This window comes from Rhamphochromis longiceps, linkage group LG6 (genome assembly GCF_057381845.1).
Source record: "Rhamphochromis longiceps isolate RC_006_pf linkage group LG6, R_longiceps_female_GT1.1, whole genome shotgun sequence".
Lineage (NCBI taxonomy): Eukaryota > Metazoa > Chordata > Actinopteri > Cichliformes > Cichlidae > Rhamphochromis > Rhamphochromis longiceps.
Window position 1 is genome coordinate 23169724 of NC_140562.1, and position 16760 is coordinate 23186483.

General features: G+C 41.2%; 1 protein-coding gene across 1 annotated transcript in view; it reads left to right on the forward strand.

Annotated features, from left to right (window-relative positions):
- Window positions 1-15323, forward strand: part of fbxo41 (F-box protein 41) — a 73481-nt gene extending 58158 nt beyond the window's left edge. Inside the window, exons 7-15 of the mRNA XM_085409779.1 lie at window positions 3090-3466; window positions 6155-6393; window positions 6506-6621; window positions 7533-7685; window positions 7855-7950; window positions 8044-8162; window positions 8415-8573; window positions 8741-8856; window positions 10746-15323. Coding sequence (XP_085265905.1) covers window positions 3090-3466; window positions 6155-6393; window positions 6506-6621; window positions 7533-7685; window positions 7855-7950; window positions 8044-8162; window positions 8415-8573; window positions 8741-8856; window positions 10746-10808 — 1438 coding nt within the window. The 3' untranslated portion in view covers window positions 10809-15323. The remainder of the gene's footprint in view (window positions 1-3089; window positions 3467-6154; window positions 6394-6505; window positions 6622-7532; window positions 7686-7854; window positions 7951-8043; window positions 8163-8414; window positions 8574-8740; window positions 8857-10745) is intronic.
- The last annotated feature ends 1437 nt before the right edge of the window (window positions 15324-16760 follow it).

The following is a 16760-nucleotide window of genomic DNA, read 5'->3' on the forward strand; positions in this document are numbered from 1 at the left end:
GCCCCAGAGACAATCCAGCACCTAACAGCAGGATGCAAGATGCTAGCAGGCAAGGCATACATGGAACGCCATAACCAAGTGGCCGGCATAGTGTACAGGAACATCTGTGCCGAGTATAACCTGGAAGTCCCGAGGTCAAAATGGGAGATGCCCCCAAGGGTGGTGGAGAATGACCGAGCTAAGATCCTGTGGGACTTCCAGATACAGACGGACAAAATGGTGGTGGCTAACCAACCGGACATAGTGGTGGTAGACAAACAGAAGAAGACGGCCGTAGTGATCGATGTAGCGGTTCCGAATGACAGCAATATCAGGAAGAAGGAACACGAGAAGCTGGAGAAATACCAAGGGCTCAGAGAAGAGCTTGAGAGGATGTGGAGGGTGAAGGTAATGGTGGTCCCCGTGGTAATCGGAGCACTAGGTGCGGTGACTCCCAAGCTAGGCGAGTGGCTCCAGCAGATCCCGGGAACAACATCGGAGATCTCTGTCCAGAAGAGCGCAGTCCTGGGAACAGCTAAGATACTGCGCAGGACCCTCAAGCTCCCAGGCCTCTGGTAGAGGACCCGAGCTTGAAGGATAAACCGCCCGCAGGAGCGTGCTGGGTGTTTTTTTTTTTGTTTTTTTTTTTTTTTATATAGATAGATATATTCATTTCACATTATAGGTATTTATTGATTTTAATATTGGTGCAGTCTGTCATGTTGATGATGTTGCAGCTTTACAAACAGCTTGTTAGACTGCAGTTTAGTCCAGGTTTGTCCCAGTTTTGTTGTTTAAACGATAAAGTGAGATCATCATTTTAATTTTAGAGAATATAAGTTGATGTTTGTGGCATTTTATGGATTTCTACTTTGGTGCATCCTGACTTGGAATTTCTGGTTAGTGTCATCTGCTGTATTACCTGTGATTCTCTTACACTTTTATTCTTATAATGATGCATGGAGACGTTTTTGCTCTCCTTGTTATGCTGAGAAAAAGAAGCACTGAGATGGAAGAAAGAGAGAAAAAGAAAAATGTCCTACTTTTGAAAGGCTAATAACTGTAACTGCTTATTGCTTGAGGTAGCTGGGTGGTTATTTTAAGGACTGTATTAGCTCGTATTCACAAAAGTCACCCTGATTTGACAATAAGTAACCTGAAGTGCGGCTCTTCCTCGTTGGTGACACTAGCTTACCTGTTCTGTCGTACTCTATAGCAGCACTCATGTTGTCTTCAATGGACCTCTGAGGATATTAGTCTTTGTTAGCAATGCCCTGAGGCCTTTACTGATCAGAAGAACATGAACATGTAGCTAATGAATTTAAAGTAGCTACAACAGTGAAGTCTTTTGTGTATTTGAGACTTTTGTGTGTAGCAATTGTATGTTTGAATGTGCCATTAAATTGGTCGACTTAAATCCAGCATCCGCACGGGGAAGGCCTGAATGGGGTCGCAGTTTCAACAGCTATTTACTATTTAGAGGTGGGAATCACCATACATCCCACGATACGATATTACCACAATACTTAACGCACGATACGATATTATTGCGATTTTGTTTTTAAATATTTTGCAATATTCAGATTCTGTACATCAAGGTAAACTTTATCAATATTCATTTTCTCTAATATCAAAGTCTCGCACTCAGTCTTTCTCTCATTTCAGTCAGTTTTATTGTTGACAAACTGAACGGTTTGTATTACAGTCTAGTCCAACTTAACTGAATGCAACCATCTGGTACAATTATAGCTATTCTGAACTTTGAAATTTATGAAAACTATGCAGCCCCTTCAGCAACTGAAGAATTTGAAAGTAAAGTAAAACAAAATATAATTTTACATTAAATAAAAAGTTTTAACCTTAATTAAAATAAAACATGTCTTAAATTAAAACAAGTAAACTGTCATGTTTATTGCTGCCAAAAAAAAGTTAAACACATTTGGACAGTGAAGGAATGTCAGGATTCTTGCTCAGAAAAAGGATGCTCTGAAGTCAGAGTTCCAGTCCACAAAAACCTTTTTTGTAACAAAATATCAATTTCTGCTGTCCCTGTATCGATACATTATTAGCAAACAAAATATCACGATACTACACAGTATCGATTTTTTCCACCACCCCTACTATTTATGCTGTCATGGTATCTTAGTTGTTTTGCAAATTTGTTACACTTACATGCAAAGTTTAATATTATACAAAGATAACCTGAATGAATGCAAAATCCAGTTTTTAGATTGTGATTTCATTTATTTAGGGAAATAAATGTTATCCAAGCCTACCTGTCTGAAAAGGTCATTGCTTTCTAAATAACTGGCTGTGCCATCTTTGGCAGCAAGAACTACAATCAAGGGTTTGTGATAACTGGCAATGAGTCTTTCACACGGCTGTGGAGGAATTTTGGCCCACTCTTGTTTGCAGAATTGTTGTAATTCAGCCACAGTGGAGCATTTTTGCACATGAGCGGCCTGTTTCAGGTCATACCAAAGCATCTCAATCAGATTTAAGTCCAAACTTCGGCGAGGCTGCTCCAGAACCTGCTGGTATGTTTTGGATCATTGTCCTGCTTCATAACCCAAGTGTTTCTTGAGCTTCACGGTGTGACCTGATGGCCGGGCATTTTGGTCAGTAGTGCACGGATGCCATTTTTGCCCAGCCTCTTTCTTATTGTTAAATCGTGAACTCTGACCTTAAGTGAGACAAGTGAGGACTGTACTTCTTTAGTTTTTGTCTGATGATCTGAAACATGTGTGACAAATGTGCAAAAAAACTAAGACTGAACTAACTTACTCCTTCAAATAGCTCCCGTAAAAAACAACCAAAAGACTCCCACAACTTGTCATATTTATGTTGCATTTCAAGTGTAAGCTTTTTTTGTAGACACTGTTAGTTACTTTTGGACCAATTGGTCTCTAGCTTCATTTTTAACAGATTGGTTTGATAATTAGGTCTCTGCATGAAAGCCAGCAAAGCTATTTTCTAATGTATAATTTTTGTTCAAAATTATTACCACAGTAAGTCTTGTTTTTAGATGTAAGATGGGTCATCTATATGTTAGACAATTCAATAAAAACAAACTCATGTAGATTACCCTCCCTTGTATTTTTTTTCTGCAGAGCATCAGGGAGGATCAAGTCTGTCTCGCAAGGCTCTGGAGGTTACGACAGTGATAGCGTTGAGATGCATCCCATGGAGGACTGTCCTGAAGCTCAGTACTATCACATGCAGTGCCGGTTGAATGAGGGAGGTTACGAACGCTCACCCGGATGCAGCTCGAGAAACTGGGGTCTTCGTAAACAGGCTATCCAGAACTGGCAGCGGCGACCTTACAGGAACAGCACTGAAGGCGAGGAGGGAGACGTATCTGATGTGGGTTCCCGAACCACCGAGTCTGAAGTGGAGATGTGGGAGCAAGAGAGGAGGGCTGTGGCGGAAGTCCAGCAGTCTGCTGCGCCCTATTCTCACAGCAGAGCAGCATACCGCCCCAACGCCGGTAAGGGCTCTTTGGAAAGTTGTTAATGTAAACAGATGGGTAACAGATGGGCGTAGCCACGGTGACAGGTCACCCATCGATTTCGATCGGATAGATATTTTACATTAAAAGTCTAAGGGGATTAACTCACTGTAGGACCTGCATTTTTTAGTACTTTGTTGGCTTGATTTTCAGGTCCCAGGTGTTGGTGCTTGTTTGTCAAGTGCAGGAAAATTAGTAGAAATCTCCATCCTGTAAATCCGACACTCCCTACAATTTAATATCTGGGAGCCAGGATTCAGAGTCGAGGCCTTGAAATGAGTCCCATAATAGAAATGACAGATGTAGATCTGGGTCAGCTTGCTGTAATGTAATATTGCAGGAGCTGCATCAGTGGCCGAAGCTCGTTCTACAAACTGATTGGGGTTTATCACTGAGGCCTTTTATCTGCTGCAGGTCTCGTGTGATATTCATGCAAGACAAGGAAAAAATCTATACCATCTGAGAAAACAAAGTTAAAGAAATTGTATTTAAATCAATAAATAACATGAAAATAGGTACAAATGATTAAAAATTCTAATATTGGACCACACATATGCTTATTGTGTTTGCGGTGCAGGTACACAGCTTCAGTTCAGTTGCGGTGCATCAGGGGTCATCAGGAAGATGGCTCCATCTGCAGTGTTGGAGCTAAATGCAGCTTCTTTACGTTTGCTTCCGATAAACAAAATAAATGAAGCAACGAGGGACAAGAAAAACGCACAAAGTTTAGGGTCTATAAATATTTCTAGCAGGCTCACAGGCTAATGTTATCCAACACAATTTAAAATCTCGAGTCCTTTTTAATGAGATGTTTTGCCACCGTTTCTGTTGTAGATGCTGAGAAAATCAAGTCAAACATTGCTGCAGGTGACTCTGCTGTTCTTCCTCTGTGTGCCTTTGTGCGTTGCGATATTTGTCTGTCATATTGTCTCAGTTCCTCTCCTCATACTAGGTTTTGTGCTCAGCAAAGCTAGGCAGCTGGTCTTTCCTGCACAACTTAAATCCACCACAGATTGTGCATTTCTCTCTTAACTTCTTGTAATGCCAAGATCTTTGAACTCACTGCTGTGGCCCCTCCATCTTTTCCACCTGCTGTTGGGATTTTAAATACCAGTTGGACTGGGGCGGTCTGCGAAGAAGCAAAACTGGGCCAAATCTCTGACGAATTCGTGTAAACTGCTATAACGGCCCCATTAACACAAAAGATTCCTCTCATCATGTTACTGGCATCCCTCTGCTCTGACGTAGTCCCTCTTATCGGGAGAGTCTCTGCCAGGTTGTGATGGAGGTTTATGTATCTACAAGCAAAGACAGAGTTGTTTTCCCAGCATGCAACACACAGTTTGGCTTCTTTTTTTTAGTTCACTTGGCAATCTTGAGCGTAGGTGGTGTGTGTGTGTGTGTGTGTGCGTGTGTGCGTGTGTGTGTGTGTGTGTGTGTGTGTGCGTGCGTGTGTGTGTGTGTGAGAGAGAGAGACAAAGAGAGAGTGAACGAAGAACAGTGAGAGTGTAAGCAATGGTTCGTAGCCCTGTTGGTTTCGAGCAGACACCTTCCAAGGCCAAAGACGAAATGAGTCATCTCGGAGCAATCTTGCTAAGAGGAATGGACACATGATGTCAGCCGATAGATAAAAATCCACAGAATGAAAAGATGAGAAGGTGAAAAAAGAGCAATGTTAATTAGTGTCCTTCAGAAAGTTGGCGCCACCGTGTGACAGAATGTTTTTTTTTTTCTTTTTTAAAGAGGATTTAAAGTATTTTGTAAGAGTCTCAACTCACCCATCATTTCTTTTACATTTTGCTAGAAAAATGGGAAACAGTTGCAGTGATTTATTGAAATGTGCAAACATACATGGAAATAAGCATGCAGGGCAAAAACACAGTGTGTGTAACTTTACTGACCTTGAAAGTCAGAGTTTAACCTGGCCGCCTTTATTTTTCAACCTAAGAAGGTTCAGGCTGTGTTGAAATAGTGTTTAAAAAAATTAGGAATAGTTCTTCAGGCTTCTTAAAAGACATTCAAAGCGCTTCTTTGAAGGTAAAGTATTGTCAAAAATCAAAATGGTTCCTTGTCTGTGTTCATAATTCCCTCGGTTCTGACAAAACCCCACAGTGTAAATGTAGCCTGAAACAAGATTTCTGACAATGCTTCAGTGAACTGTCAGCTGGATTTCTTCCCTATATCTTAAGGATTTGACTTTCAGATACTGTTAATTGTTAATCTATGCTAAATAGTTATTTCCAAAAATAATATTTGATGCTTGTCAAAGTGTTAACTTTGGTATTTTTCTTAGATTCAACTAAAGAAATGGGTGCTTTACTAAGTTGCAAACACAGCACGGTTCCTCCCTTGACTAGCGTGCTTTCGTATGCTTGACTGATTCATAGGTCAGTGCTAAGTGGTTTAACACACAACCCCCCCCCCCCCCCCCCCCCCAAACATTCCTCTGAAAGAGTGAGTGAACGAGCAGATGTTTAGAAAGCTATTGAACTATTGTTTAAGACTACTTTCTTTAAAAAAAAAAAAAGACAAAGTCTGGCTCCTTCAAAGCAAAATATAAAGAAATGAGTGTTGGCTCAAGATTTTTGCACAGTACTGTATTTGCACAATAATTTTGTTAATCTAGTTAGATTAGGAACTGGATTAAAGACTCTTCTATTCCCACAGGTCGGTCTGAAGGCGTCTACAGCAAGCCATGCAGACATGAAAAGAGTCCTTCCAAATCCAATGAGGTGATCAGTCCAGAGATCCTGAAGATACGTGCTGCCCTCTTTTGTATCTTCACCTACCTGGATACTAAGACCCTGCTGAGAGCTGCCGAGGTCTGCCGCAATTGGAAGTTTGTGGCCCGCCACCCAGCCGTGTGGACCAGAGTGCTGCTAGAGAACGCTCGCATCTCTTCCAAGGTGCTTAGTGAACATGAAGATATTGTGATATATGTAACAGTCAAGATAACCATGTGCTTACTGTTATTATTTAAGGTGTATTTTCTTATGTACATGTATTTTTTTTTCTCAGTTTCTTAGCACAATGTCTCAGTGGTGCACTCAGACGCACTCTCTGATCCTGCAAAACCTTAAACCAAGACAGCGGGGCAAGAAGGAAACCAAGGAGGATTACCTGAAAAGCACACGGTGAGGCACACATCCAACATATAGCTGCCAAAGACTGCATGTAAAATATGGTCACTCCCACCACAGTGTCTTCCACTGCTTTGTGGATTCGCGTTTTGATGTTGTTGCTAACTTAGTTTCACCTTCAGACAAGAGGGTGGAATGCTAAGCTATCAGCTAATGTCAGCAAGCTATGGACTGTATGAAAAGCTCTCAGAGACGCAGTGGAGAGGTGCAGTTGAATGACTTGAACTGTCCGTGGTAAAATAATTCAAAGCTTTAAATCTTAACTCAAAAATGGATGAGTTGTTAAAAAAAAACTTCAGCTACAAAAACCAAAAATCTGACTTTTAGTATGCTTATTTTTCACTGTTGGACAGTTTAACATGAGAGCTCATGGTGACAACCTCAAGCAGGCCATGTGATAAAAAGCCCTGGAGCTCGCTGCTCGACCGATAAGCTCAGTTCCTCTTTTCAAATCCCTGCCTAGTGGCTCATACACACCTGGTACTGCAGTGTGTGTTGTTTTGGCTTTATTAAGCATTGCTGTGCAAACTGTCAAACTAAGTGACATACCAAATGACTCCTCAAAGAGTGATTGATAAGCGGAAGCCACCAGGAGAAGGATAATTGATGAATACTGACATTTCCGTGCTGCCTGATTATGCTCGGCATGTAAAAGATCAGTTATGATTTCCTGGAAGTAGAAAAGCAGATATTTGATATGAGTGGACGAGTGGAACGTGGAGTGAAGGAAACGAATTAGAGTTAAGTAGGTGCTCCCAGGTTACGCTGATACAACTTGGATATGCTGCAAATGTTAGTGGACCCTTTTTTGTTATTTTCTATAAATGGTACTTTTGGAGTGTCAAAAGGAAAAAACATCACTTTCTGTCTTTTTCTGTTGACCTTCCCTTAAATCTCTGTCTAAGTGGCTGTCTGGAGGAGGGTCTAGAGGCGTTGTTAAAGGCCACAGGAAGTAACCTGCTGATACTGAAGATTTCACACTGCCCCAACCTGCTGACTGATCGCTCCCTTTGGCTGGCCAGCTGCTACTGCCGAGCCCTTCAGGCTGTAACATACAGGTAGACTCTCACACTGACATCCAGGTCCTGTCTTTTGTGAAATAACGTACACTCAGACCGCTCTATAAAAACAGATAGAAACTATCCTGCTTTTTATCCCGAAGTCATGCTCTAATCTGTATAATATTGCGTGCAATTTGGTTATTTGTGCATATTTATTCTGTTTCAGGAGTGCCACAGATCCAGTTGGTCAGGAGGTTATCTGGGCCCTTGGAGCTGGATGTAGAGACATTATATCCCTACAGGTGGCGCCATTACATCCATGGTAACACACTCCATCTCATACCCAGAAACTCTGTTAAAATATGGGATTGCAAACAAATGAATGAACATTTCAAACCCAGTCTTTTCCCTTCAGCCAACAACCCGCTCGCTTCAGTAACCGATGTCTGCAGACCATTGGAAGATGCTGGCCGCACCTCCGTGCTCTTGGTGTGGGCGGTGCTGGGTGTGGGATTCAGGGACTGGCCTCATTGGGTAAACTAGAATAATAATTCCACTCCTTAGCGATTACAAATTAGAGTTTGAGCTTAACTGATCTAATTACTTTGTGTATTTTCTTGTATTTGATGTTTTTATCCAAATGAGTCTTGTCCATTCTTTGTTGTCCTGACATTATTTAGTTTAAAAGACCTGCATTTCTGCTACAGTTCCTATAAATATAAGTGAGTCTTTGTGTCCTGCAGTAACCTCTGCTGTGTTTTATTTTGAAATCCTCCCTCTCTGCAGCGAGGAACTGCATGCGCCTGCAGGTGTTAGAGTTGGACCATGTGAGTGAAATCAACCAGGAGGTGGCAGCAGAGGTTTGCAGAGAGGGCTTGAAGGGCCTCGAGATGCTGGTGCTCACCTCCACACCAGTCACCCCGAAAGCCCTGCTCCACTTCAACAGTGAGTTTGAAAAAAAAATAGATCAGGCTAAGTAGCTTTGCAGTTAACTAGTGTGGCTGTGTAGTCAATAATATTAAAGCAGAACTCTAAGCAGAGCCATGTTTTTGCTGTTACATTACTGCCGGTGTTGTTACTTATGTGTGTTAACGCTCCTTCCATTTATGTAGGTGTTTGCCGCAACCTCAAATCCATTGTGGTTCAGATCGGTATAGAAGATTACTTTGAGGACCCGAACAGCCCAGAAGCTAGAAAACTGTTTGATGAGATGGTTAACAAGCTCCAGGTAACAGCACCTTTGTGTCTCACAGTCCACCCACACTTCACATACATAGTTTGATACACCAGTTTTTCAACTGATGAGACATCCAGTACTGTTCAGACAAAATCAAGTTACAGGCATTCATTACTCAAGAGGAGGAAACCAACAGAAACCCAAACCTGCCTGCTAACCTCTCAGTTAAAATTAAATTTCCCATTTTTAGAAAATGCAGTGCATGATTGAGGTGACCTGTGGAAGTTCACACAGAGGTGATTTTAGTGACTTTAGATGCTGATCGCTGTTTGAGCCAGGCGAGCTGGTCTGAGTATTTCAGAAACTGCTTTTTTTACTCAAACATCCCCACACAACCATCTCTGCAGTTTACAGAGATGGTCTGGAAAATAGGAAATATCCAGTGAGCAGCAGCTCCTACAGTGAAGATACCTTGTTGATGTCAGAGGTTAGAGGAGAATGACCGGACTACTTTGAGCTGATAGGAAGGCAACCATGAGGTATGCAGAAGCGCAACTACAACAGCAGAACACCACACAGGGTGCCATCTCAAACTGGTTTCTTGAACGTAACATTGAGTTCACTGTAGTCAAATGACCTCCACAGTCAGCAGATCTCAATCCAGTAGAGGAACTTTAGGATGCAGTGGCAAAGGGGATTCACATCATGGACGTGCAGCTGACAAGTCTGCAGCAGCTGTGTGATGGTGTCATGTCAATATGGGCATATCATCACACCAGCACCTTGAAGAATTAAGGCAGTTTTGAAGGCCAAAGGAGGTCGAGCCTGCTACTGATGGAAACTTTATTCTGTGTTATTTCCTTCTAAAAACATGCAGCCAAACACAATGTGACTGTCAAACAAACCACGAGCACCAGAAAATGTGCCAAGATGGCGCCACCTTATCTCGCTGTTGTTTTGCATCTCTGTGTTCTTCTGCTGTTGTCGTTTTCCTCTCAGGCAAAGCTGACTATCACAGCTGACTTAGTGCTGTTCTGTCAAACATCCAGAATAAATAAAAAGAGTTTAGCCAATGAGAGAAAGACGTTTTTGTTTAAATAACTGTACAGTATCAGTTTGTATTATTGTTTGTTAGTGTAACTTTTATGTAGGAGTGAATATGATTTGTAATTTGGAAACATAACTCCTTATATACACCCCCCACTCTTTGTCAGCCCCCGTTATGAGTCTTCCTGAATGAGCTGTTACTATTTTACTAAAGTAACAGCCATTCATTCATCAAAGGTCGACTGTGCAATGTCAATGTCTGACATTGTAGTTACTGTATCTGGTAACAAAGGTCCTGTATACACATGACTAAGAGTTAGGTCAATAGTTGTTAAGTGGGTACAGTGCATCTATCTTTATCACAGTTGCATACCATTAGACCATGACTCAGTCCTCAAAGCCCCAGTGATGGTTTGTTGTGGATGTGCTGCTGCTATGCTGCCAAGATGCTCTGGTTGTTGTTGAAGCTTAAAACACACACACACACACACACACACACACACACACACACACACACACACACACACACACACACACACACACACACACACACACACACACACAGCTGTAGAATCAAGAGATTTTTTTAGTTTGAGGTATTTTTTTCTTTTCTCTCCAAAAGGTGCAAACAGCTCTGATTCACTTTTATCCCTCCTTCCTCACGATTGCTGTGGAGAAAGAAACATCAAAGTGAATCATCTGTTCTGTCAAACAAGTCATGTAAAGCATAAAGGGCAAAAAAGGTGCATCTGTACGAAAATAAAAGAGCATGACGAGATGGAGATTTATAGAGGATAGACTATTTGGCTTGCAGGTATTTAGAGATAAGTCATACACACCGTGTGTCTCTACAGGAAACGAGATTATGATATCGCACTCTCTTTTACTTTCAGGCTCTAAAGAAGAGACCCGGCTTCTCCAAAATCCTCCACGTGAAAGCAGACAGTCTCTGCTAACGTCTTTTGTGCAGGTTCCTCAAGCCTTGGAGAGGGTGCCATCACGGCTCCAGTCAATCAAAAAGACCCAGCTGTTCCTGGAGTTGAATGCGTCTGCAGCATCGTGAAGTAGTATTGAGGGCTCAGTGTGCATTTTGCTAAAGTACAAATCTAAGACAGAAAAACTTGATACAGTTATCTCGTTAATATCGGTTAGCCAGTTTGACTTGCAGCGGCACTATGTATCAGAAAGGGGGGCTTGTTTTAAACCTGACAAACTCAAGAAACGCAACAGCTTACTCTAAATTTTCCTTTGCAGTAACCTTTTTGCTTTTTCCATTCAAAAAAGTGGTTTCTGTCATTGCACAGAGGAGATCCCTTTTATTGCAACCCTTGAAGCCACACGACAGCACTTTTTAGCTGTCCGCATCCATACAGTGCTCGATGTAGACTAACACCAACAGCTGACGGGCTGTAGACCATGATCACAGGCAAATGTGACTTCTCTTATTCAAGTTCACGTTGTGTTTGTGTCTGCGTGGATGACTTAAACACATAAATGGAAATTGTGACAAAGTACTGGATCAAGCCTGTACATTGAAACTGGACAATGGATGACTTTGAACACTTACTGCTTCCACCCAGAACAGAAATATGCTGCACCAGCTGCGGGTTCTGTGGACAGAGCGCAAAGGACAGCCACACACACACACACACAGACCTTCAGTCTTCTAAACACTGCCTGGCAGTGATGCATTTTGCCTCCTCTTCTCTAACATCCTCTGTTTCCATATGTTTAAAAAAAACAAAAACAAACAAGGTCATGAATCTTGTGTTTTTAAATATTTGGGCCTTTTCATCCCAGACAGCAGGATTTAATACCTGACGTTACCGGTGCCATTCGTAACAGTGTCCTCATTCCAGTGAGCGTTTTCTCCAATGTGCCATTAACGAGGGGGAAAGGGGGACCAAGTGTTTGATCACTAAAATCAAAAGCAGTGTTGACGTTTAATTTAAATGTGTGTGAATTTAAGGCGTTGTGTTTCATATGGGACAAAGTCTCCAGGTGTCGTAGAGTTTGGACGTCATCCGACTTTCTTCGTTTGCCACCTGAATCAGTGCCATTCCCGTTCACGGAGCTTCTCGTGGCCAAAGCTCTTGTGTGATCCCTCATTTGTATTCATTTAACATTAACGTCCTCTGCCTCCCTCTGCTGGTGATTCCATGCAGATGCAGCGCTGACGTGCAGCTGGCGTTACGTGACACTTTGTACCCTTTGCAGCATGGAACAAGGATCACCTTTTACTATTTTGCAGACATACGGGATCAGGTCTTCGGTGTCACCTTTAAAATTGGAAAAGCGACCTGACTACAGTTTAGCGTATGTTTTGGAAATCCTCAAGAAGTATGAGTAGCAATACCTGCAGTAGTTAAACTTACTGTGTTCACTTTCTGTGCTGCAAATAGCTTAAAAGGGAGGAGCTCCAGTGATTTTTATACAGCCAGATCACCCGTATACACACAGAGATACACACAGTAACACAGCCTGTGAAAACAGTATCTTAATATATGCCGAGGCTCTGCAGGAGCGTTGTCCTGTCTGAGAAAATAGAAATTGTGATCTGGTGGTTATCTCACATTTCTAACAGAAAACCTGGGATCTGAACTGTGGGTGTAAAAAGATGTAGGTGGTTACCAAAAAACTGTATTTCGGAGTGCTGCAATGGACTGTTTTATTTTTTATTTTTTTTATAGTTTTTGAAACTTGATGATTCTATGGACCAAAATTCTGCTGCACTGAATTTTAAATGTCTCTCTAATGAGTTCCCTGACTTTATGGAAGTGCAATACTAAATCTCTAAACGGAGCTCACAATCAGTTTTAAAGGGGACCTATTGTGCTCATTTCAATTCAATTTTATATAAATTCCCAAAAACATTCGCCTCAAGGCGCTTAATGTTGTGGAGTAAAGAAGAAACCACAATATTGGAAAGAAACCCCAACAATCATATGACACCCCCGCCTACCAGTGAGCAAGAACCTGGCAACAGTGGGAAGGAAAAACTCCCGTTTAAAGGGAAGAAACCTCCGGCAGAACCAGGCTCAGGGAGGGGCAGCCATCTGCTGCCACTGGTTGGGTGCTGAGGGTAAAGAGCGCCATATTTTTATTCTTGGGCTCTACTAGGTAGCTTTGCATGATTCACAGACAAAAGTAACTCCTTATTTTGCTTAATCTAAGCAAAATACGCCTTCAGAAAGATTCAGAAAGTCACGTGAGAGGTGGGTGGAGATTCTGAGCTCACAGTTATCTGCCTCAGATGACCGTATCAAGGATTTCCGCTCTCTCGGTGACATCATAAAAATGTCTTCTGTAGCCTGATAAACTTTCAGAAACCAAACGTTTAGTTTGAAGCCTTAGCTTTTGGTTCACAGCGATTATGAGGAGCAGTATGAAAGGAAAGCATAGCAGGTCCCTCGCTATAAACAAATCACGAGCACAGTTCTGTAACAAGTTTCAAAATTAATCAAGAGACGTGCAGAACATGACTTCTTCTTCTACTCTGTCACTTTACACACCTTATTCGCCCGACGGCCCTGCCTCGCCACGCCAGGCTGCATCATTTGTGGGCGGAACAGCAGCAGAGCAGAGCAGGTTGACATTTTCAAGGAGCCCTGTGTGGGTGTCTGTCACGTGAGCTCTTTAAAATTCCCAGATAAACAAAGCTCTTAGCTGCTCTGCTTCACAGTCAGATATACGTACGCAGACTTGTATAACTGCAAATTGTTGTGACGACAATTCGGGAACAGTCGTGGATGTCCATTTCTCCGTGTTCTTCCAGTACCGCATATTTATTATCCCACACTGGTCACAGAATGTTTGCTGGGTGCAGGTGAAGGAAATGTGGAAATGTAAAGGTTTGCTGACACAATAGAGAAAACACAAAAGCACTTGTTGATTTTTTTTTCAGTTTTAGACAATCCTGCCTTGGTTATCAGCTACTCTGTACATAATGTTTGCTTAAAAAATGACCAACCTTTGATGTTATATAATATTAAGGTCATACTAACGAGTGGCAAAGTTGAAGTTTACAGGTGTTCACTCTGTAAGCGTTTTCTCTCCAAAGGTTGACGACAGACGAGCAGAGAGAATTATATTATGTATAACAGTAGTGTTGAAATTGCAGTTGTGTACTAGATACTTTATATTAAATGTGCATCAGAGTCATATAGAGATGGAAATTATTTAAGAAGAGGTTAAAGTTAATAATCAGCTATTTATTTCTATAAAAAAAGAGCGATGTGTAATACTGTTGGCATGTTTGTGTTCACGCATCAGTCATTGAGTTGCCTTCTTTACTGTTCTGCTACTGTGGCGAGAAAATTATTCGATGTTTAAAGAGCTTTGATTGCCTGCAGGTTAATAATCTTTATTTCAACCCGTCTGTTGTTGCACTAGTGAAAAACAAAACAGGATTTAAAAAAAAGAAGATATTTCAGATGTTTATTATAAGAGTGTTGTTTTTAATGTTCAGCTATCTCGCAGTATTTTAACAGAAATATGATGCACTTTCCCCCCCTTTTATCGGCCGGCCGGTCGTCGGTTGTGTCGGGAGCGACGGCGGTCGGCCTGCCCGTCGGCGCCTTCTGATGGGCTACTAAAAAGGAACTCTTCGCTTACGTGTCGGTTTCATTGGGAAGGTGATTTCGGAAACACGATAAGCGATACTTTTACGAACTTCTATAAGTGAACAGACATACGGTTTCTCATCTGTCATACCTCTTCATGTTGGGAAGGGGAAAAGATCGACCCTGATTCAGCTACATTCAAGTGTTTTTTAGGTTACCGATATGACCTTACGCTCATCTATTTTGAAACGTTTTTAATTGATTTGCTTTAGTTTTGCTTTTATTTGCCGATTTCACGCGCGCACCCATCAGTACATCAGTTGCTTTATTTTGAAGTTGGCCTGCTGAGGTTGTTGCAGAGCCCTTTTGTTGCCCTCTAAACCTGCAGATTAGAGGTGCCAAGCGTGCTCCAGTGACTCCTTTTGGTTCGAGTTATGATCCTGTAGTTTTTTCATTGTTTTGAAAATGGAAGGTACTTTCTCATTCACTTTTGTTTTGTTTGTTTTATTTAAATCAAGTGTCCTCTGTTGCAGTTACCCCAGTTTATCATAGTGTGCAATAGAGAAATGGTGTCTGAGTGTTCATGTACCTCTCTGTACATATTTTATGTGTGATTGATTGTATTCTGCCCATTCATCTGAACAGTATTTTACACATTACCTCAACACTTAACTGGGCAATTAAGTGTGCCGTTTGTCTTTGTAATCTTTGTTTTCCTTTTATTTTTTGACCGCCGGCTGATCCATGAACTTCATCCGATTTGCTTGAGACGAAATTAATTCTGTTGCTGGAAAAACAACAACAACAAAAAACCCAAATAACTTTCCCAAAACATGATCAGCCTTCTCTGATGACTGCAATAGATAAAAATGTTTTACTGCTCATTTTCACTCATTTTGTTGTCATCAATAAAAACTGCTTTAAATTGTACTGGCTCATTTTTTAAATAATTTTTTTGTCATTTTAGAATAAAATCATATCCTAGTAAGATTTTAAGATATGACTATGTAGTAGAAAATCCTTCAAAACAGAAAGATCACGGTTGGAAGACCTTACAGTACCTAGACCTAGACTCACAGGCCACTTTATTATCTACACCTTGCTAGAAACCAAAGGTGCTCTGTTGGATTGAGATGTGGGGGACTGTGGAGGCCATTTGAGTACTGTGAACTCTTCATCATGTTAAAAAACGCAGTTTGAGATGATTTGAGCTTTGTGACACGGTGTGTTATCAGAAGATGACTACACTGTGGTCATGAAGGGATGGACATCAGCAGCAATACTCTCATAGGCTGTAGTGTTTAAATGATGCTCAGTTGGTACATTTCTGGGCATGATGCACGTGACTGTATTAAATCCACCCCAAAATCAAATTTTACCATCTATTTTCTATAAAAATGTCATTCATTATTGTAAAATTAGAAATCTGTGACTTAAATTGATAAGGAACACCCGATGATGTGACTTGTCAACGTGTGCATACTTTTGAAAAGAAAAAAAGAAATGAAATAAAAGCACCGTCCCCACATGTAATGAGCCACTCAAAACAGCAGAGCAGATCACTTTAGCCTTGGCCTGGAAAGATGTAGCTGAATGGTTAAATCCTCTCTCTCTTCAGCCTCACGTGTTCCCTGCTGGACCGGGACTCCTGCCAGAACTTTGTCCCCATGTTTCCTCTCTGCTTTCTTACAGTCTGAATGAAGGAGGAGGAGGCTGAGTACGCTGCACACGGAGAACAAAGTTTCAGCTTTGCTGCCTCTTACACACAAACAATTTCCCAGCACAGACTTTTTTTCTTTTTTCTCTTTAGCTTTTGATTTTATTACTACAGTATGGTATAATCTCATATTTCAGAAGGTTAAGGAAAACATAAAAACACAACAGACAATAATAATAATTTAAGGATATTTTATTGAAAGTGAAAATGGTATAAATATTCTGGAGCCGTTCCTACAACAGCTAAATCATAATGATATATTATTTCTTAAAGAAAATAATGAAAATGGAACAATCACAACTTCTTATTGAAAGGTTACTGAAGCATGCAAAGCAGTGGCAGGAAACTGTGTGTGTGGGACTTGCATGCATTTCCCACGCTTACTGAAATGGCAGCGCAGGTGCTTTAACGCTCTCATGAGCCCCGAAACATCTCTCTTTTAACCCCTGTTTTAGTAAAAAACAATTTAAAAACACCACAATCTACTATAATAAAAACAAGAAACTGAAAGGTCAACAAACATGAAAATCAAAACTTCGAACACCACAATAACAGTAAAATTGCCACAGAAACCATTATGTAAACAAACTGAGGACAAAAACTAAGGATATTTGTGTTTGGTTTTTATT